Source organism: Bos indicus x Bos taurus, chromosome 1, assembly GCF_003369695.1.
Source record: "Bos indicus x Bos taurus breed Angus x Brahman F1 hybrid chromosome 1, Bos_hybrid_MaternalHap_v2.0, whole genome shotgun sequence".
In the NCBI taxonomy this organism is placed as follows: Eukaryota; Metazoa; Chordata; class Mammalia; order Artiodactyla; family Bovidae; genus Bos; species Bos indicus x Bos taurus.
Genome location: NC_040076.1, coordinates 96,725,536 through 96,747,266, shown reverse-complemented (window position 1 = coordinate 96,747,266; position 21,731 = coordinate 96,725,536). Strand labels below are relative to the sequence as shown.

Below are 21,731 nucleotides of genomic sequence, written 5' to 3'. Positions count from 1 at the left end.
ATAAACTGTGGAAAATTCTGAAAGAGATGGAAATACCAGACCACCTGATCTGCCTCTTGAGAAATCTATATGCAGGTCAGGAAGCAACAGTTAGAACTGGACATGGAACAACAGACTGGTTCCAAATAGGAAAAGGAGTACGTCAAGGTTGTATATTGTCACCCTGCTTATTTAACTTATATGCAGAGTACATCATGAGAAACGCTGGGCTGGAAGAAGCACAAGCTGGAATCAAGACTGCGGGGAGAAATATCAATAACCTCAGATATGCAGATGACACCACCCTTATGGCAGAAAGTGAAGAAGAACTCAAAAGCCTCTTGATGAAAGTAAAGTGGAGAGTGAAAAAGTTGGCTTAAAGCTCAACATTCAGAAAACGAAGATCGTGGCATCTGGTCCCATCATTCTATTTCATGGGAAATAGATGGGGAAACAGTGGAAACAGTTTCAGACTTTATTTTTTTTGGGCTCCAAAATCATTGCAGATGGAGATTGCAGCCATGAAATTAAAAGACGCTTACTCCTTGGAAGGAAAGTTATGACCAACGTAGATAGCATATTCAAAAGCAGAGACATTACTTTGCCAACAAAGGTCCATCTAGTCAAGGCTATTGTGGTCATGTATGGATGTGAGAGTTGGACTGTGAGGAAGGCTGAGCGTCAAAGAATTGATGCTTTTGACCTGTGGTGTTGGAGAAGACTCTTTGAGAGTCCCTTGGACTGCAAGGAGATCCAACTAGTCCATTCTGAAGGAGATCAGCCCTGGGATTTCTTTGGAGGGAATGATGCTAAAGCTGAAACTCCAGTACTTTGGCCACCTCATGCGAAGAGTTGACTCATTGGAAAAGACTCTGATGCTGGGAGGGATTGGGGGCAGGAGGAGAAGGGGACAACAGAGGATGAGATGGCTGGATGGCATCACTGACTCGATGGACATGAGTCTGAGTGAACTCCAGGACTTGGTGATGGACAGGGAGGCCTGGTGTGCTGCGATTCATGGGGTCGCAAAGAGTCGGACATGACTGAGTGACTAAACTGCACTGAATGACAAGGTAGATTTATATCCATGAGAGTATGTTAAAGACAAAATTATTCATGATCCTTGTTAAATAACAGTGAGGCAGACTTTAAGACCATTGCAATAGGCATGGGCCCCACAATACTGGGATTTTGCAGTCGGGTGTGGAGGGTAATGTGGAGACTGGACTCAAGCTCAAATGCAAAAGAAGTGGGAATTTACAGCCAAGGAAGAAGGTAGGGGTCTGTGAATGGACTATTACCAAGGAAAACATCAGTGGTGAGGGGGGATTCTCGTTAAACTGACTTATCAGAATTCTTGCCGAAGGCAGGTCAAGGTGGTTAGACATCACCTGAAGGATGGTGAGGCTGAGGAACCTGATCAGACATAGAGAGGGAGAGATTCTGGCTAAACCAACTTAGCAATATTCTTGCTAAGACTGGGTAATGTAAAGACAAATATAAAAGCTTAGAAGTTGGCCTAGTTGAGAAGAGTTGAATTCTCTTCTCAACTAAGAGAGACACTGTCAAATTACAGTTGATTTTGTCAACAGAACTGGTGACCAACCCTCTCCCTTACCAATTTCTTTTCTTTACCCTCAGACAGGATCCTCATAGCTTCCTTGAAATTGTGTTACCTGTTTCTAGGCAATATTTTTTTTTTTTTACTTCTTAGACTTAATACTCCCTTGTTTTTTTTTTTCCTTAAAATTTGAGAAATTCAGAAAAACCTGTAAGTGGAATACCATATTAATAACTTGATGTGTACCTTTTTACTTTTTCTGTACATGTATAATATCTTTAAAAATCATGAAGAATTGCTAAGTAAGTGCAAAGGAACAGGAATGGAGTTTGAACAGCTTTACAAGCAGGAAAAAGCAATGATGAAAGAGGAAGTTCAAAGAGGAAGAAATCAGGAAAGGATGGAAGAGAAAGAAGGAAATTCAAGAAACATCCTAAAGACAAAACACACAGTTGACCCAAAGTTGTTTCTGTAAGACTTCCACCACTGTGTATAACAGCAAGGAAAAAAAAAAACCCCAGCCCCAACAGTAACAAAAAACTTACTCATGAATGTCAACAATTAGGGACAGGCTAAAAGTGATACCTCCTTATGATGGGCTATTATGCAGCCATTAAAAATGTTTCTTGGGATAGGAAGACTTAGTTTTCACTCTATATTTTCTACACATTAAATGTTATGCTTTGTGAATGTTACATGTTAAAAAAAAATACCATGATAAATTTCAACAGGAGGTTTACTTAAGTGAAATGCAGAATAAAAAATTATGCAGCTCCACTCCTGTTCCATTAAGCAATTCTTAATGTTTTTCAGGCAACCCTACTTGGTCCCTGCTCCTTCCCTATCTTCTTTCATCTCTCTAGGTGCCACACTTAACAGGTCACATTCCAGAAGATAAATCTTTCCTTTACCAATAGTCTCATGATTTTCACCTGAACCATCTGTTTTATATCTTTGAGTTTTGGAGATGTATTTACATGATGATCCTGCAGCTAAAAAGCTTTGAAAACAGGTATACTAAAGGGGCCTCATGAGTATCGTCTAAATTTCATGGGCAGAAAAACAAAACCAGGTGATGTCTAGAGTCAGGGTGGGACTGAGTCCACAGCCATCAGTGATTGTTCTGAGTATTCTGATCAGGCTGCTCTTTGAAGCCTGTATTTTGGCTCTGATAAATAAAGTGTTTATCTAGCTTTTAAAAAATATCTTGAATTTAAACAATTTAAATTGAAATCAGGAAGAGAAGGGCATTCAAGAAATTTATCCTAAAAAAATAACTAATTTAAATAAAGCAGTTTGGTTATAAATGTGAGTTCTGACTATGTGCATCTCAAAAGAATGACCAGAGTATATGCATGAATTCTTCTTGATCATATTCTGTATAAGTGTTCTGTAAGTGTGAGAAATATAAGGTTAATTATTTAGGGAAATGACTGGATTAAAGTAATTTTTGAGGTGCTTACTTTGTAGTTTTACAGTAGTGAGAACAGCAAGATGGCATCAAGGTTTTCTTTTCACTTTTCTTTGCAGGGATGGAAAATCCAGTGAAGCACTGTTTGATTGTAGCAGCAGGCCTTTGAAATTTAACTCAAAAAATGAGTGCTCTTAATTCAGAGAACTGCTCTTTTCAGTACCAACTGCATCAAACACATCAGCTTCTAGATGGTAACTGTCTGTTACTCTTGATTATACTTGGGAAAATACTGTTAAATATCCTCACATTAGGAATGACAAGGAAAAACACCCATCAAAATTTTTTGGAATATTTTTGCATTTCACTAGCATTTACTGATCTTCTGCTTTTGGTCAATGTTTCCATTATATCTTATTTCAGGGATTTTGTGCTTTTAGGCATTAGGTTTACTAAATACCACATCTGCCTATTTATTCAAATTATTTCTTTTACTTACGGTTTTTTGCATTATCCAGTTTTCCTGATAGCTTGTATAGATTATTACCTGAATTTCTCTAAAGCGACCAAGCTTCCATTTAAGTGTCAAAAAGTATGTTATTTCTTTACAATTATTTTAATTTGGATTTCTGTCCTTACTTATGTTTTGGGAGATCCAGCTATCTACCAAAGCCTGAAGGCACAGAATGTTTATTCTCATCAATGTCCTTTCTATATTGGTGCTCAGAGTTACTGGCTGTCATTTTCCATGGTGACAATTTTACTTATGGGTTTTATAATCTCTTGGTCAGAAGTCATTACCTTGGTACAGGCTGTTAGGATAACTTCCTACATGAATGAGACTATCCTGTATTTTCCCTTTTCATCACACTCTTATACCGTGAACTCTAAAAAAACACTCTTGCCCAAGTTGATTATCTGTTTTCTTGGTACCTGGTTACCATTTGTACTACTTCAAGTAATTATCCTTTTACTTGAAGTACAGATTCCAGCTTACATTGAAATGAACATTCCATGGTTGTACTTTGTCAATAGTTTTCTCATTGCTACAATGTTTTGGTTTAATTGTCACAAACTTAATTTTAGAGACATGGCATTACCTGTGGATCCATTTGTCAACTGGAAATGCTGCTTCATTCCACTTATACTTCATAATTTTGAGCAAATTGAAAAGCCTATATCAGTAATAATTTGTTGATATGTTAAAACTAAAACTTATAGCTACAAGACTAATAATTTTACAAACAGGAAAGAATGAGGCCTTGGGACATATAGTTAACTGAAGCTCTCCCCCGACCCCAAACTTTCATACCTTTTCAGAATGTGTCTTTTGGGGGCTATATTTATTAGTTTTCTTTTTAACAAAATACTTCCAAAAACATATTTATACCTGTTGGCCATACTCATGTTTGTGTTACCCAGAAAACTACTGGATACAAACTGTTGTGTAAATCTGAGATTCTTCTGCCAACTTTTCAGATTTAAATAAACATTTTTATTAAACTCAGAGCAAGAAAGATTGTTTTCTTTAAATAGTTTAAATATTAACATAAGGATTCGCTCAATTTAAATTTAGCTAATTTTTAAAAATACATCTGTTCTTAATGCAAATATTCCTAAGAGCAGAGTTTTTGTTGCTCACCATAAAGAATTGAGAGTGGTGACTGGGTCTCTTCCATGACATACCAGATTTGTTTTCAGTTGTAACTTAGATCTGTCATAGAATCTGCATGGCAACCTGTAGTCACATTGGCAATATACCACAGTGTGAAAGTAGAATTTATCCGTAGCACTGTTGATGTTGGATAATCCTTTGTTGTGGGAGCTGCCCCATGTACTATATAGGATGTTCCGGAGCACCTCTGCCTTCCATCCACCAGATGCCAGTAGAACCTCCTTCCCCAGTCATCACAATCAGTGTCTCCAGAAATTGTCATACTTACCTCGGGCAAGTTCTTGCGTGAGAACTACTGAAGTGAAGCAATCGGAATGGCAGAGTAATCGGAAATTACAAAGACACCATCTAATTTGTCAATGTCTAAATATGCTGCTTCTGTGTTCCTTTCCTTCTTAATGTATGGCTTTCTAACTGACCATACATGGGACTGAGAGATTTAAAACTATTTTACTAATTAATTAGTAAAGACTTAAAACTCTCTGCAAATTTTAAATCTGGAAAATGTACTGTTTCTAGCCCCTTGTTAAGCTGTTGGTTTACAAGATGCCCCATTCTTCACAACCTTAAAAAAAAAAAAAATTATTCAATAGACCAGCCAAATGGAAGAAGCTTTTATTTGTAAAGAAATGAACTTACAACTGGTCTACAATATATTATTGTAATATAAACAATATAAATAAATGATCCTGTAGGCCCACTAACCTTCCATCCAGACCCACATGAAGCAATGTTACAACAATATTCTATGTGAAAATGTGCAGGTTAACAAAGGTGCAATTACAAGCAAGTTTAAGCAGCAGAGTATAAGGTGCTTTAATTTAACAGTTAATGTTGCCATCAACAAACATCTGAATGTTCAATTTTACTTCACTGAATACAGACACAACAAATATGAAAATCTAAAATTCATACACATGCTACTGTTAATATGAAAGTGCTTTCTCTTTTAAAAAAATACACCAAATGGACAAGCTTTTTACATAGATCATGGTGTGCTCTTATAATGCAAAATTAACTTCATTTTCAGGTTATACATTTTAAAACTGGTAGCTACAGACACCAATCTAGGAATGCTAATGCTAAGAGTTCTAGAACTATTTCCTGTGAGGAGGACTCTAGTACAATATCCAACATAAAGAATACATCTATATATAATCTTAACATTTGTTTTTTATAAAGATAAAAAATGTTTTCTTTCCCCTTGTTGATGCTTTTTGTTCATTCTGCATGGATCAGTGTTTGAGGTTTTAAAATATGGAAATCCTATTTTAGGACAATGGGAGGAACCAAAAGGAGGAATTTAAAAAATCAGTTAACATGTGCTTGAAGCATCAAAAATAAAGTTTTTTTTAAAAAATTTATCACAATCTGCCTTTGTTAAATCAACAGCAAAAAGCATGCTTTCAACAAGCAAGAAGACAAAAAGGACTAATTCAACAAAGAGGCTTGAAATGCCCAACACCCATGTCAGCCTCCGTTCTGCACACTGCTGTCTACAACTCCAACCTTCATCACAAGCTCACCCCTTACTTTGAGGATAATTTTGAGAGCTTACTTTGACTTCTTTTTCCTATGGAAAAAAAACATGCTTTTGAAAGAGGTGATTGAGAATCTAGTTAAATGTCTTGGAAATTAAATGTATTAAATTATTACCATCTTTGCACACTCAAACTGGTTTTTTAAAATTTAGAATACACATACAAAAAATATTTATGTAATATTTTAACAGCAAAAATATTTGAAAAACTAGGTAAACTAAAATACTTTAAAAGTTTTAACCAGTACCATGGAAAAAACCCAGACTATCTGGTTACTTGGATGTTAGTGTTCCTATTTACAAACACTTTATTACAGATTCTATTCTTAACACTTATTTGGACATTTTCCTGCTTTAAAAAGCTGTAACTATGATACAGAAAGGTTTTTTTAATCTTTTTTCATTTTGCATCTTTCATTTTGCATATATATGACACACATATAAAGTTGTGTCAAACAGGAAATTACACCATAACTCAGAATCCTCTGGTGGCAAGGAAATTTCTACCCAATTAAATCAATCCTCCCATTCTATGTTTGCTCCCCAAATACTTGTAAATTCAAGCTCCAAGCACAGAACTGTTGATTGTTTACAGGTTCTGCATGTTAAAGGAAACCCTTTTACTATGTAAAAGATGTGTGCTTTCTAAAAAGTAGATATTTGTGATAATTGTAGAATTTTATGTAGTATTTCTTGCTTTAAAAAGAAACACAAAAACTAAACCTGTTCAGCAAGCTCCTTTGAGATTTTTCAGTTTTCAGAAGTTACTGCAGTCAGTACTGGGTGTAAAGCTTTCGTAGTACAAAGTGTATATAGTAAGCCAGCACCAGCTTTCCTTGTAATTGTTCTGTCACACACCCTGCATATCAGCACCTCTGGAATAGACTCAAGTGTCAAAATAATTGAGAAATATGGGCTGTTAAAATAGTTTCAAAATGTAAATCCTAGTATTAAGTACCTTTAATTTTATAACCTAATCAGGTACATGGATTCTTATGCAAAATGTGTTATAGGAATTGTGATATGATTCAGTCAGACCCCTTGGATATCATCTAGCTTAATCCTTTACCCAATGCATAAATCAGCTCCAGGTTTATATTCACTGCATTAAGTAATAATTACATGTTTATGCCACAATCAAAACCGAGGGCGAGAGGATTTTGTTATTACTGGTTCCTTCAGTCAGGTATACCAACCACACGCTGCACACTACACAGTAGATGTTCCAATGGTTTGCTAAGTGAATGGGTAAGTGAATGGCAGTATTTAGATGTGTTTAGTGATTTAGCAAGCTTTTAGAAAAATCTCATTAGCTCATCTGTGTGAATTTTCTACCTTAATCCTAAGGAGAACAAAGACTGTGGGTGTCCCAGGAAATGGATCATAATAAATAAATATTTTTTAGTCAAAGCTCTTAAGTGTGAAACAAACCATTAAAAAAAGAAATTGAGAGAGAAATAAGTAGGAGCAACTTTTGAAAATACCCCACTATGTGGTCTGGAATCATAGTTTATACAGCTTAAAGATGATTTAAACAAAATCAACCTTTTGAGTAGTACAGGCTCTGTACTGAATATTCAGAAGAGGGAACAGGTTATAAGCTTAGTAATGGCCTAAGATATCACACAGCTAATTTAAGAACTAGAAGTAAAACTCCAGTCTCCCAGCCAGTATTTTATCTTCACTTACCATGTTCATTTAATGATTATGTCCACCTATTATTTGCTAATGAAGTAATTATTTAGTACTATCTAAAATTATGGTTTTAACATAAATATTAGAAAAGATTTTAGCAATGAATACACCTGGTTTGCTTGAGGCAAGACTAAAGTTCCTTTTCTAAAATAGGTTGATGTTCATTTCACTACCATTCCTCATCACTCTTATAATCAACTTTTTCACCTCCATCCATTAAAGCTCCACAAAAATCAAGGATTTAACACTGATAATAGTCCCTAAACTATAACTTTTAAGTCAATAAATGACAACTACTATCAATCCTTAAGATTATTGGCGTCAATTTAAATAGGTGGTCTAAGAGGACTTCCTTTTATTACTCATATTTAAAACTGTACCATGTTAGCATAATAAGTGTTTTAAATTTATATAGATTTCTTTTGTCCAAATTAAATTTCATTCATTACTTTTTAAAATATTTTAAAACCCTGGCACAGGTTTTCTTTCATGGATTCATACTGATGCCACCAATAGCACTGACAGCAACTATACTTTTCAGTAGAGAAAAATGTTTTAATGTACTTCTTCCCTAATGTCGGAGGCTGAAATAGTCACCTTTAATAAGTCAAGTTAAATGTTCACAAGCTGTTCAAAGGAAAAAAATGAAACTGTGGAAAGCATTTCCCAAAGCTTCCATGAACACGGCACTTTAAGAGGTGTGTGTCAGAGTAGAATGGGAGAGCTTTTATTAGAGACTCTAAGCTGGGCTTCAGATCTGAGGAGGAGGGCAGGTCTCCCTTTTCACGCAAGTATACTAAAATGCAAGTTCAGAAAGCCACACGTTCTGCTGGGGAATATGATGATGATGATTTGTACTAGTGCTCTACAACTTTCAAAAACAACTATCATAGTAGTATTTTAAAATAGATTAAATAAGCTCTGAAAAATAATAATGTTAAAACTTCTTAAAAATTTAGGAATTTTCCAAAGAAGATAATATAATTTTCAACATTTTTTACTGAAGAAATGGCTTATATTAGTGCTATGAGTAAAACTATATGATACATTTTTTGAACTTCTAACAAAAAAGGAATTATCTTCCTAAAGAATCTTTTTAAAGTGTACAGCTTATAGGTTGAAATTAAATTTTAATAAGATTGCATATTTACTTTTCCTAATACTGCATTTGTGCTTATTTAATTGAATCACAACTGTTAGATAAAAATCAAATGCTCTAAATAGATTCGGAAATACCAATTTTGATGAAAGTAGATTAAACAGTTTTTTCAAGAACCACACTGCTGTGCATCAAAGAAAAGAGGTAGGCTTGTAGTTACTGAAATCCACACTAAGAAAACAGAACCCTACAGCTCTAGTCATCCAATTCTTAGACCAAGACACAAACCTAACAAAATACTATCCATGGATATTCTCTCCTCTATATACTTCTGATAACTCATAAAACCTTTGAGTTCTTGACAAATACTCTTCCCAACTATACTAGCTGTTAACCTTTCTCAGAAGTCAAAAATCACCGATTTATGTATCACTGGAACTATTAATGTGCTCCTAAGGGCAGGGTCATTTGACCAGGAGAGTAAAAGAATGACTTTGATTGCAGGTAAATCTTGACATTAAGGGAAAAAAAGCACCCCGTATCCTGTTTACTGCAGTAAATGGAACCCAACCATTACAATTTATTTGAACTACGAATGGCCAAATCTATACACTACCACCTCACTCAGTTAAGTGAATTATCCTCTTGGCTCTGGAATGCTTTTCTTCCTGTTTGTCTCTTCCCCACTTCCCTGTCATCTCCCCTAGAAAACCTTCCCCAGGGCCCAGCAGTAGTGTGCAGGAAACCTCTGAGAGCACACTGTGCAGAGTGGCCAGCTTCCACTGGCAGAGGCTGCTCAAGACATGAGTGAGTGCTAGGTATTAGAAATTCCTGCCCCAGTTAGTTCCTCCCCGAAATTAACCCTACCACAGAGTTGTCTGTAGGGCTTCGCAGGCAAAGAAAGTTATCAGTCTCCTTTGGGCTTGAGGAGGCAAGGGGGAACGAGGCCCTTTCATCCTGTTAGGCAATAGTGTTCCTCAATGCCCGTTGCTCAGAGGCAGCATGAGTTCTTGCCATTCAATGAGGGGGAGGATCTTCAAACCACAAAATATAACCAAGCTGTTCTAGTTGAAAATACATTTTTGAAATGTTCTAACAGTGTGTCCAGCTGGGGATTTCTTCCACGTGATACGGCTGTGAAGACAGCATCTTTCATGCATTTGTACTGGTTTCTTCTTTCCAAAATTCTTTACACACATGTAAACACAGCCTGAAACCACACACAATCTATGCACTGCCTCACTACCACACTTTATGCCATGGTGGTACCAAAACCTTGCAAATGCAAACAATGGGTCTTCGTAATATTTAGCTGAACAAGTCAGGTGACATGAGGCACTAGGACAGATTTCAATCCAAGACTGGTATCTGAATACACGTCTGACTATAACATCATGCTGCATATGGGGAAATTAGCTATGTAAAAAATGTAAGTGGGCTACCTAAAAAATTTTTTTTGTTTAAATCTATTTAAAACTAGGTAAAATTAGTATTAACTTCAAAAGTACAGAGATGTGTTCAGTGTTAAGGTGGATAAACTAAACGTGGCAGGTCTCCTGTCTGCTTCTCCTGTCCTCAAGCCCCATCACTGACATCGCTTTCCGCCTACTCCACATTCTCTGTTCAGAGGGGACAGCCCTTAAACTGCAACTTTAGAAGGGTCTGTTTAGAGAATGCCCCAGCAAATTAAAAGTACCATGATGGGGAAATAACCAGCCCCTTAGAAAGCGACAGGATGTGGCACAGCACTCTCATACTGATCTTATCAAGGCTGCACCGCTGTGTAAGACACATGCCCACATAAGGCTTGAGGAAAACATGCAGCGTGTAAGCAACAATTTTTACAAACCAGCTGTTTACTTTCTTAAGCGCACATGGCTTAACGCAAGTAAAATTTCAGACTTGTAGGGATTTCCTTCAGAAAATGCAAACTTAGGTAGCAAAAGTAAGAAGAACTTCCCATGTCCCCTTTCTGCTTATCATTCCCTCTTAATCAAAATCCTGAAACAGGTAGTAATATGAAGGAAAATGAGAATAACAGCACTCACCCCACCTATTTCATACTAAAACTGTGCTTGGAGCTTAGGAGGGAGGTGGGCATCCAGTGTTATCATCTATATCCATTAAATATATAACTGAAATTTTAGAATCCACATGATTAAATCATCCAGAAAGAAACAGCTGTGTCAATGGTAAAGCTACTACTTAAAAGCCAATGAGCCATTTCTAAAATAAATTGGAAAAAAAGCAAGTGTATTTTTTAAGTATGTTTTAAGTGGGGACAACAGAAGATCTGGACTGTTTTTATTATCGTAAGATTTAGGATTATAAGGTGCTCTCCAATGGAAGCCCCCCTCGTAAGTGTTCTTGGACACCTAGCACGGTGTGAGGCACAGGGGCTCTGGGTAGGCACGTGATGACTGGGATCACCAACGCAAGTGAACAGGAGAACCTGTAATGCAGGTTATATATCGATAATATAGTCATGGGAGGTGATCATTACTGCTGGAGGAGTCTATCCCCAAAGAATCAATTTTGTGTGAACTGTCCATGGATCGTCTATGACAAAGCTGTACTTCCAAGAGACAGTTTCCTTTGTGCCCTTCAGCCCTCATACAGTGGACCGGCACCTACTAACGCTTAGCCTTTACTTGTGTCCTGAAATTGCAAGCTGAGGGGAAAGGTCAAACCATATGACAACTCTTGTCATAAAGATTAACTGCTAATAAATGAAAACTGACTGTAGAGTACCTACCTTTCCTTGAAACTTTAATCCAGTAATTAAAAATGTGATATAAAAGAAATATGTGACATACATTACAAGCTATTGTAGGTCTGGAACATGAGCCTTATACTATATTACATATTCTAATCCTACACATAACTATCAGTAAACATCTTTTTTTTTTTTAAAAAAAACATTACTACACAAAAGAATCCCACAAAGCATACATTCAAACAAGAGGCATCTAAAGGTTAAAAAAATTACCCGCTGTATTTTTGTATAAAAATAATCAACATTCTCTAATGTACACAAAGCCAAAAGATAAATATCTGTGATGTCTTTAATGACATCTTTAGTCTTCTAATAGCATAACACAATCTTTCTGAAAAGATCAGTGACAATGACTGAAACCCATGGACTCTTCCTCACTTAACTGAACTTCTGCCAAATATCTGTGTATGTTCCTTCAATTACTAAAACATTTCCATTGTATGGTAAAGAGAAGATGATAAAAGAGTCAAATGTTTTTGATGTCCAGGACTATATATAGCTTACAGGGCTCCCACAACAACTTTTAGTGCCATAACTAACGCAACACTAATTGTTCAATGAAAAGTTTTGCTTTAAAGATTTTTTCCCTAAAACATGTACATACAAAATTAGACTCAATTTATCCAAGAGTGCTTTGCAGGAAGCATACAAGGATTTAGTCAAGGAAAAAGGAATGTGCATTCTAGCTAGATCCACCTTGTTCAACACTAGAAAAATCCGAAGACCAGCCACACAGCCACCACCAACCAGCGCCCTGCCAGCAAAGGCCGAGCCCTGGCTCTTAAGGCGCAATCAGGTTATGCCTTCGTCAGGGCAGAGACACGAAAGATGATTATTATGAATCAGTTCTGAGAGGCAAATTATTGGTATGCTAGTCCTCATTTTATATGCCAACTTAATGGATTCCCCCCCTTTTACTAGAATGCATAAAGCTGGGAACAATATTCCAGCAGAATATTAATGCTATCTGAAATATTTCCATTATACAATGTATTCCTTATTACATCCCATCTTTTTTTCCCCCCCAAAATATCCCTCTGGGTGAAAAAGCCCAACATTAATCACTCCTTCATTACGGTTTCTCAACCCTGGCACTACGGACATTTTGGACCAATAACTCTCTGCTGTAGAGGGCTGTCCTGTGCATCTGTAGGATATTTAGTGACATCCCTGTCCTCCACATGCCAGATACGAATAGCAACCCTCCCCCCGACAACCCCTAGGCTATGACAACCAAAATGTCCCTTGACATTGTCAGATGTCCCCTGGGGAACAAAACTGACCTCCATTTAGAACCACTGCTCTAAATGAACAAAAACTAAGAGGAAAACGAACTTCCTCAGTCACACCAAATATTTGGTCAAGTTTGGAAGAGAAACCAAATCTAACTTCCAGATCAGTATTATTCATGCTAGAATGCAATTCTTTTTATAGATAAAGCAACTGTTTAACAGACATGTTTTTTTTAAACATACACTGATATCTCATTGCATATAATTCCAGTCACTGGACTCCAAAATTATTCCTTAATTACTCCTAAATTATATCTCTCATGACAACCTATAGAAAACTTATAGGGTAGAAAAATGTATATAAGAAAACCAAATCAAAAGAGGAGAAATGTAAATTATTAAATTACTTTCAAAAAGGATTTTTATATTAATGATAAACATCACCTTTAAAAAATTATCTAGTAAAACACTTTGAAAAATATCATGACCCTCTGTAACAAGTCTTTCAATGTTGTGTGTAACCTGTAAAATTAATTCACCCATGTTAGCTAATTATGAAAATGTATAATGAATTATTTTATCTGTACAAATGTCAGCCTTTGATGCAGAGATCCCAATGTGCTTGGCTATCTGCCACAGTAAGTGATAATATTTTAGGCCAACTTGAGCCTTTACCCTTACAAGTTTGTTTAAGAATACAATTGCTGTTATCTCAAAGCCTCATGATCCTGTTAAGATTCCTTCAGAGAGTTGATGCGTGCACAGATCTTTAGGGCTGGGCCTAGCTTGATATTCATTGCACTCATGAGATGGTCTTCTTTGAGCAAGAGAAGAGCCTGTCCATCAATCTCCTGTGCTCTGAACTCATCTGCGATATCCTGGCAGCCTAGAATTTCATCAGAGGAAGGATGTTAGAATTAATACACAGCAATCAGACATCACTGCTAACAGTCACAGTTAAGTCACCCTGGGTGACTTAACACAGGCTGAGAAACAAATGAAATTTACTGATGGCAGTCGTGGGCTCACTCTGGAAGAAGGCAGTACTTCTTGGCATTCTAAAAAAAATTAAGAATTCAAAATCTAGGTAAAGCAATTTACTTGGAATTCCTGTCTTAAAAATAATACTGCAGAAATAATTAGTAAGAAGTTAAATGCACAGCTCATTCAGTCCAGACATAACACACCTTCATAAAGGACAAGCTGTCAGCTGAAGGCACGCACACACACAAGCCTGGGTTAACTACTCATAACACCTTGTAACATTCTTTGTCTCAGATATCCTTCACATACAGGTACAAAAGAATAAAGCGTACTGTTTTGCCACTTAATTTAGAAATGTTATCTCAAGTACCACTTTCATTTTCATTGGTAGTTTTATTCTGATTTACAACCTTTGACTGCCAGGCACATCTGAAACATTTTTATTATTCACTCAGCATAGAACCAATCCATCAAAATTACAGTATCAATCTACCGTTGAAATGTACTACAATACTCAACTTGTAATTTCAACTTCAAATCTTAACATCATTGGACTCATCTCCACTTCTGGTAAGAAAACAAATTCTTAACGAAATTTTGAGCTTGCTGGGCTAATCTCTTGACGAATAACCAATATTTTACCTTTCAGCATAAACTGGGTGCTTTAGAACAAGTAACAATGTGAACACTACTTGACCCTCGAATGTTTTTATTATCCACCACATTTTGCACAGCTAATGAACTTCCCCACTAAGGGTAAAGAAACCTGCAGGCAAAGTAATGAATTAAGGACCCATGAGAGGAGAGAATACAAAAACGTGGAACCTTCCTTATAAAAGACAAAATTATGAAAGTGAATTTAAGAATAAAAAAACTAAGAGCTTAAAGTCTCTTTTCTTCAAATCGGCATTCTAAGGGAAAACACAAAGAAAAAGATAATGCACAATGACAGTGGTTACATTACACCTTTGGATATGACTTTGTTGCAGTCATTATTCTTTCTATTTTCCTCTTGTTTATGTAAGATAATAATGTAATCCCTATAACCCCAGTACCAAACACAAAACATCGCAGGTGCTAAACACATGTATTTTTGGATAAGTGAAGGACTGAATGAATAATGAACAAAAACAGAATCGAGCCATCTGTAAGAGTAATGCAGAATTTTTTCCCCCTGTATTCAGCTGTGTGGCCAGCTTCTCTCTTGCTTATCTCTTTCCCAACTTCTCTGCTTACTGTTAAGTAACCTGCCTGTCTCCTATGTGGCAGTCAGCTTTTCAATTCCTCTATTTTAATAATTTCTCAGATTTTTAAAAATTGTTATTTCAAAAGTACCCTCCACAGAATTTTTATGGTTTTGGCTATTTACCATATAAAAGAAACTAAATAGTTAAAATGAGATTACTCACCATAGAAAAGCCCCTTTTCTTTTCCCAGAGGTAGCTCTCAAAACTGAGCAGACAAAACTGACTAATCTTGCATCTAGTTGTGACTTCATCCTTCTTTTTATGAAAGAACTAATGTTCTTCTCTCTTCAGTCTTACTTACAAGAACACAGGAAAGAAAAGAAGAGAAAGACAGGGTAGGACTTACTTAGATTCAGAAAAGAGAAGCAGTGAGAAGTAATGAGGACCATAAGAGCTACATTTGGGAATAGAAACAAGGAGTTCTCCATGAAGAAATTCAAAGTGTGTTCTTGTTCCTCAGTATTATCAGATCCCTCTTCAAATGTCTTCTTGTAGGTAGACAAAATATGTGTTAGCAAAATAATAAAGAACAAAATGTGGGGAAACAGCATGATCAAAACAGGAATGATCTTCAGAATTTTAGATCACAACTTTCTTAAGCCAACCACAAAAAAAGGGTGTTTATACATTAGTATAGACATGAAAAAATAAAGTGATTTTAAAAAGGGGAGGCAAAGGCAAATATGCTTCCTAAAACTAGAGAAAGATGATTTTTTAAAAAAATCTAGATGCCCAAGGTATACTGAGCTAAAATTCTATGAATTTCTGACATATTTAGAATCTACATCTGTAGAACAGCTGGTGCTCCAGGAACATTACAGAACATATCCCTACTGCAGCCAGCAGTCAGCTCAGCTGACTTCACATCACCAGAAGCAGACCAGGATGGGATGGACCTCTGCACAGACATGGGTCCCAAAGAAACCTCACAAGTGCCCATTCACATTTGCAGCTAACCCTAAAACAAAAACACCCCACACAAAAATTAACCACGGTAAGGATGATGAAAGGCTATCACCTGCACTCAACACTACAGAACGAACGAGCCCCAATATCAATATTATGAAACTATAGTACTAGTCATGTTTTTAAACAATACCTACTTTTTACACCTACATGGAAACTAAACCTACTGCAGATTCGCAGACCAACAAATAGACTAAAGTGATCTTTGCAAAACGCAGTTCACTGTATCAAGGAAGAGTTAAAGAAGATAAATGCAGTAAATGGAGAGTACAAAGAACCTTTCCTATAGAGAACTTTTTAATGTACAAACATTTAGAAGAAGATAGTATTTTACTCTGGTAACAGCTCTGAGACTTGTCTGCATACCAGCTCTAAAATGGTCCCACCAAGATGGTTCATAAGATGACATACAACAAGAAGAGAAAACTAGGAATAAATACAGGTGCCCTGATGAAAGAGGGAAACCTAGCCTCAACTTGAAAGAAACAAAAATGCAAGAGATTACAAAATTTACAAGTTTATTCATTCCATGAGAAGAGCACAGGGTAAAAAATAAAATACAGCCCTATATGAGCTGAAAGAGGCTCAAAAGGATTTACAAAGGCCAGATGAACATAGAGAAATGACAGTAACGGCCTTTTCTGGCTGAGATTTACCTTAAGCCACAGGCATTATTCAGAGAAAAACTTTGAGAAAGAAGATGAACGCATCACACAAATAAGCTTGTTACTCAGCCTATCAAAACAGTTTAGAAATACTCCCATTTAATCAGTAAAAAAAAGTAGTTATATTCAGCACACTCTTAATACCAAGAAATTCTAAATTATAAAACAGTCTGGGTCTGCCTTGTATGTAATTTTCTCTAAAAGGCTGGCAACAAAATTGTCTTGAACTTAGTAAGGCAAGCATCTCAAGATATAAGAAATAATTTTTTTCCGTTCAGTGAAGGAAGAACAAAACAAAAAAGTTAGCCTTCGTCCTAATAAAGCAGCCAAGAGTAGCCTTGTGGCAAACAGATGCTGGGGGAAAATTAGAAAACTAGCCCTAAAAAAAGTATATGAAGTGATAGAACAATCAGCAGCAGTTGTTATTTGTTATCTGTTTGGCCAACTACTTTCCTCCTCCCCAAAGGAAAAGAAATATTTCCCCCTCCAAATGAGAAATCAGGCTAACAAACAGCTCATATATCCCATTTGGAAGACTGAGACTGTCTAAAGATGACAGTTCCAATGTTAATTCTAAAGATACCTAGACTGGTATAAAACTTAAAATTTATTTCATTAACTATTAAAGCCATACCCTGTGAAGACTCACCATTCTCTAATACATCAGCTTTTTAAAGCAGATTCTAAACCCACATGGTCAGCACTTGAATCACACCTAAGTTTTCCTAGGTGCATGCTTAAAAATCTTCCCATGAAAAATGTATCCCTTCTTTAAACAATTTCATCTTTCTTTAAAAGTGACCATATCTTGTTTAGTAGAAAAAAAAAGCTTATTTCACATTCCTAAAATAAGCCATTAAAAAATAATTCAATAAAACTCCAGAGTTCTGTATATTTATCTCCCTCAAACTTGACATCCTGATAAAACCATTGAAAGCTGAAAACATCAAGTCAAAAATGCATTTAATACACCTAAACTTCCAAACCTCATAGCCTAGCTTAGCCTACTTTAACCATCCTCAGAACATTAAGAATAGCCTACTGTAAGTAGGGCAAAGTTACCTAACATATAAAGCCTATTTTATAATAAAGTGTTGAATATCTCATGTAATTTGTTGAATATTGTACTGAAAGTAAAAAACAGAATGAGTGCATGAGTCAAGCATGGCTGTGTCAGCTATTTACCCTCATGACAGCACGGCTGACGGAGCTGTCCTGCCCAATTTGTGGAGAGTATCATGCTTTGTATCACCAGCAAAAGATCAAAATCCAAAATCTGAAGCACACTTTCTACTTTACGTATATCACTTTTGTGCCATCATAAAATCGAAAGTTCATTAAGTCTATCCATCACAAGTCAGGAACCATCTGTGTAAGGTAAAATGGCTAACAGATTAAAAAAAAAAAGAATACTTCTGAATATATTTTCTTCACTCAACAATTTAGCTATGTCTGCTTCTGAGACAGTGGTCACCTTCATAGAAAGATTGATTACCAATTATAGGTGGATTAGTTTTAGTAAGTCTGTGGACAAGTTTTAAGGGGATGTATTTTTCTGGAAAGCTTATTTCAAGAGAAATGGTATGATTCACCAAAAACCCAAAATGGAACAAAGGTTTTTAAAAATCTTACTTTCCATATTCATTAAGTTAAAGTGAATGATAAAAGATTTGCTGATTAAAAAAATACATACTGTCTCAACATACAGAGGCAGTGTGGGTCAATCATTGGCAAAGGTGGTCTTCAGTACCCAGCCCAGTAGAGAAAGTGGATATAAAAGATTATTGTTTAGTAAAGATAAAAGAACATAATGACTTAAGCTGATGGAAAGAATACCAAATAAGAGAGCAGGAAATATAAATAAGAAAGTAACCCTCAATATTGGAATAGAATATCATAACTGAATTTCAGTTGTCTACTTAATTTCAGAAGTGTTCTTGATGTCTTAAACTTTTTGCAAAGAATCAAAGAATGCAGCCTCCTTTAAAAGAAACAACATTTTTGGGTTTTTTTTGTTTTTTTAAAGAAACCAAAATTTTATCACACTCTAAAAGGTCTTGATTAGCTTTCAAAAATGTAAAAAAAAAAATTTGGTGTTATTTCATTTAAAAAAGGTTAAATTAGGAAATAAGGAGGAAATATTGATAGACTAGAAAACTGGAAGAGCAGAAGGGAAGAAGTGTCTGACTCAATCTCTCTACTGACCTCTCGAGAGAAATCAGACTGAAGAGAAGAGAGCACCTTTAATATCTTCACCGGCTGAGGTGTCACAGCAGAAGCAGGACTAGTCAGTTTTTATCGACTTGGGGGGTATGAGAAAATACCCAGTTGTGCTGAGGGAATAAGCAAGAGGAAACAGATCACATTTCAATAGCAAATGCCATTTAATGAGTATATATATACAGAACTTCTCTAGCCCTTTTGTGCAACAGCTGTGGATGGATCTAATGTCATTCCTGGGTGTGTGCACAAGGCAAAAATCAAGGTCAAAGTGGTCAATCACATACCGGGCAAAGAGTGGATGAAGGCCCAGACGTCATCAACTGTCCATATAGACGGCTCTGTTTGTGCCACTGGCAGCAGGCCACTGTTTTCAGGCATCTTCCTCATCCTTACATCCCGAAGCTCACGCTCTCTTTCCCGCTCACTCTGCCTGCGCAGGCGTGTTGTCATAGCAGATGGCACAGCATCTTCGTGAGAAGCCAAGTCTTCTTCTGCAGATGGATAAGTAATTGGAAGCTGGAAAATGTAGTACAAGTAAAATACAGCATTGCATTTTCCTTGTATTTCTGAAAAGGGTATTGTACATTGAATCAAGGTTTCTACAGACCTGCCTAAGGATATGTTCTCTTGCTGCCCCATCAGGGCCACTTGGACGACGGCCACGATGCCCAAGACTTTGATTATCAGGCTTACGATTCCAACGACTAAGTGCAAATTTCTTAGAACAGCTAACATTGTACCTAAGAAATTCAAGTAAGAAAAAATATTAAATGATGTATGGGATGCTCCACTTAGTAATTATGACCTTAATTAAAGTGCAGTTGTGAATCAGTAAATGCCATTTGTTTCATTATGGATTATAATACCTCAGAAAGTAAACCACAGTGTTCAATAAATTTACTTATGCTAATAGTAAAAAAAAAAAAAAAAAAATGGTCTCGTTATATATAATATAGCTCTCAATATAATACTGGACACCTATAACAAGGTACTGATATCTCCTAATAACAGCATGATAGTGGGAAACTTTCTGCAAATACAAACAATAACTCATTTTTGCAGTTGCAAAATAATTCAAGGTTCCAGGAGAAGAAGAAATTATTAACTATTTAGATGATCATTCAAATGGTTATTTTCTTGGGTAACCATTCCTGAAGAGATTTTTTAAAAAGAGATTAATATAGTAGAGAAGAGGAAATCTCAAATGGCTAGTAAAATATTTTTCAAATATAACTAAAAGACAGAAAGGTAAAGTTGAGTTATCAAAGTTATACAAGAAATTCACGGTTCTTAGGAATTCAGGCAACTAAGATATATTTAATTCTTTAACTGGCTGGAAAAGGACCTCTCTGGTGGACTAGTTGGGAATCTGCCTGTCAATGCAGGGGACACAGGTTGATCCTCAGCCTGGGAAGAGTCCACATGCCCGGAAAGACTCCATGTGCCGCAGAGCAGCTAAGTGTGCACCACAACTACTGAAGTCCACATACATATGAGCCTGTGCTCCGCAACAAGAGAAGCCACCACAATGAGAGCCTCACACGCCGCAACCAGAGTAGCCCCTGCTCTCCAAACTAAAGCCCTCATGCAACCATGAGGACCTAGCACAATAAATTTTTCTTTTTTTTTTAAAAACTGGCTGGAAGATTATTTTTATTTTATCAAAATAGACTAATATTTTTAAGTGTATATTTTAATATATACATATTTTAAAACGTGGAGCATTAATTTGCGTATCTTATGCAGGGACCACGCTAATCTTCTCTATAGCATTCTAATTTTAGCATATGTACTGTCAAAGTGAGCACTCTTATGACATTTTTAACATGGATGTTTATAAGGCCCTGGTGGCTCAGATGGTAGAGTCTGCCTGCAATCCAGGAGACATGGGTTCAGTCCCTGGGTTGGGAAGCTTCCCTTGGAGAAGAGAATGGCAACTCACTCCCGTATTCTTGCCTGGAGAATCCCACGGACAGAGGACCCTGGCAGGCTATAGTCCACAGGGTTGCAGTGAGTCAGACATGGCCAAGCAACTACCACTTTCACTTTCTAAGGCATGATGACAGTTTAAAGGAGTCCTGTGATGGGACTCTCCTGGAGGCCCAATGGTTAAAAATCCACATTTCACTGCAAAGGGTGCAGGTTCAATCTCTGGTTGGGGAACTAAGATTCTGCACATTACGCAGTGTGGCCAAAAAAAAAAAAAATCTTTTGCCATTTATTGGGTTCCAATGCCCTAAACGGGCTGGGCAACTTTCTCTGTAAAGGGCCAGATATTAAATGTTTTAGATTTTTTAGGCCACACAAAGGTTCTGCCACAACTATTCAACTCTGTGATTGTAACATAAAAGCAGCCACAGACAGTAATGAATGAGAATAGATGTGTTCCAATAAAACTTTACTCAGTGACACTTGGGGCCTTCCTGGTGGCTCAGATGGTAAATAATCTGTCTGCAACGCAGGAGAACTGGGTTTAATCTCTGGGTGGGGAAGATCGCCTGGAGAAAGGAATGGCTACCCACTCCAATATTCTTGCCTGGAAGTCCCATGGTAGAGGAGCCTGGTGAGCTACAGTCCATGCAATCACAAACGGTCGGACATGACTGAGCAATACATTACAGTGACAAATTGAATTTTATATAATTTTCATGTGTCACAAAATATTCTTCTGATTCTTT

The 21,731-nt window shown here is 36.5% G+C and overlaps 2 protein-coding genes and 1 pseudogene across 7 annotated transcripts in view; 1 reads left to right on the top strand and 2 right to left on the bottom strand.

Annotated features, from left to right (window-relative positions):
• GPR160 (G protein-coupled receptor 160) overlaps positions 1-4,458 on the top strand; it is a 69,923-nt gene extending 65,465 nt beyond the window's left edge. For both annotated transcript variants that reach the window (XM_027541472.1, XM_027541481.1), the window contains exon 3: positions 3,071-4,458. In XM_027541472.1, the coding sequence (XP_027397273.1) occupies positions 3,136-4,149 (1,014 nt within the window). In that variant the 5' untranslated portion in view covers positions 3,071-3,135 and the 3' untranslated portion in view covers positions 4,150-4,458. The remainder of the gene's footprint in view (positions 1-3,070) is intronic.
• Positions 4,459-5,224: 766 nt separating this feature from the next.
• PHC3 (polyhomeotic homolog 3) overlaps positions 5,225-21,731 on the bottom strand; it is an 84,034-nt gene continuing 67,527 nt past the window's right edge. For 3 of the 5 annotated variants that reach the window (XM_027541430.1, XM_027541439.1, XM_027541451.1), the window contains 3 exons: positions 19,661-19,793; positions 19,338-19,569; positions 5,225-13,854 (listed from right to left, as the gene is read on the bottom strand). In XM_027541430.1, the coding sequence (XP_027397231.1) occupies positions 13,700-13,854; positions 19,338-19,569; positions 19,661-19,793 (520 nt within the window). In that variant the 3' untranslated portion in view covers positions 5,225-13,699. Of the gene's footprint in view, positions 13,855-19,035; positions 19,164-19,337; positions 19,570-19,660; positions 19,794-21,731 lie in introns of those variants that run through there. The other 2 variants (XR_003511075.1, XM_027541461.1) reach the window with 2 other exon arrangements.
• On the bottom strand, positions 20,764-20,861 carry LOC113899434 (annotated as a pseudogene).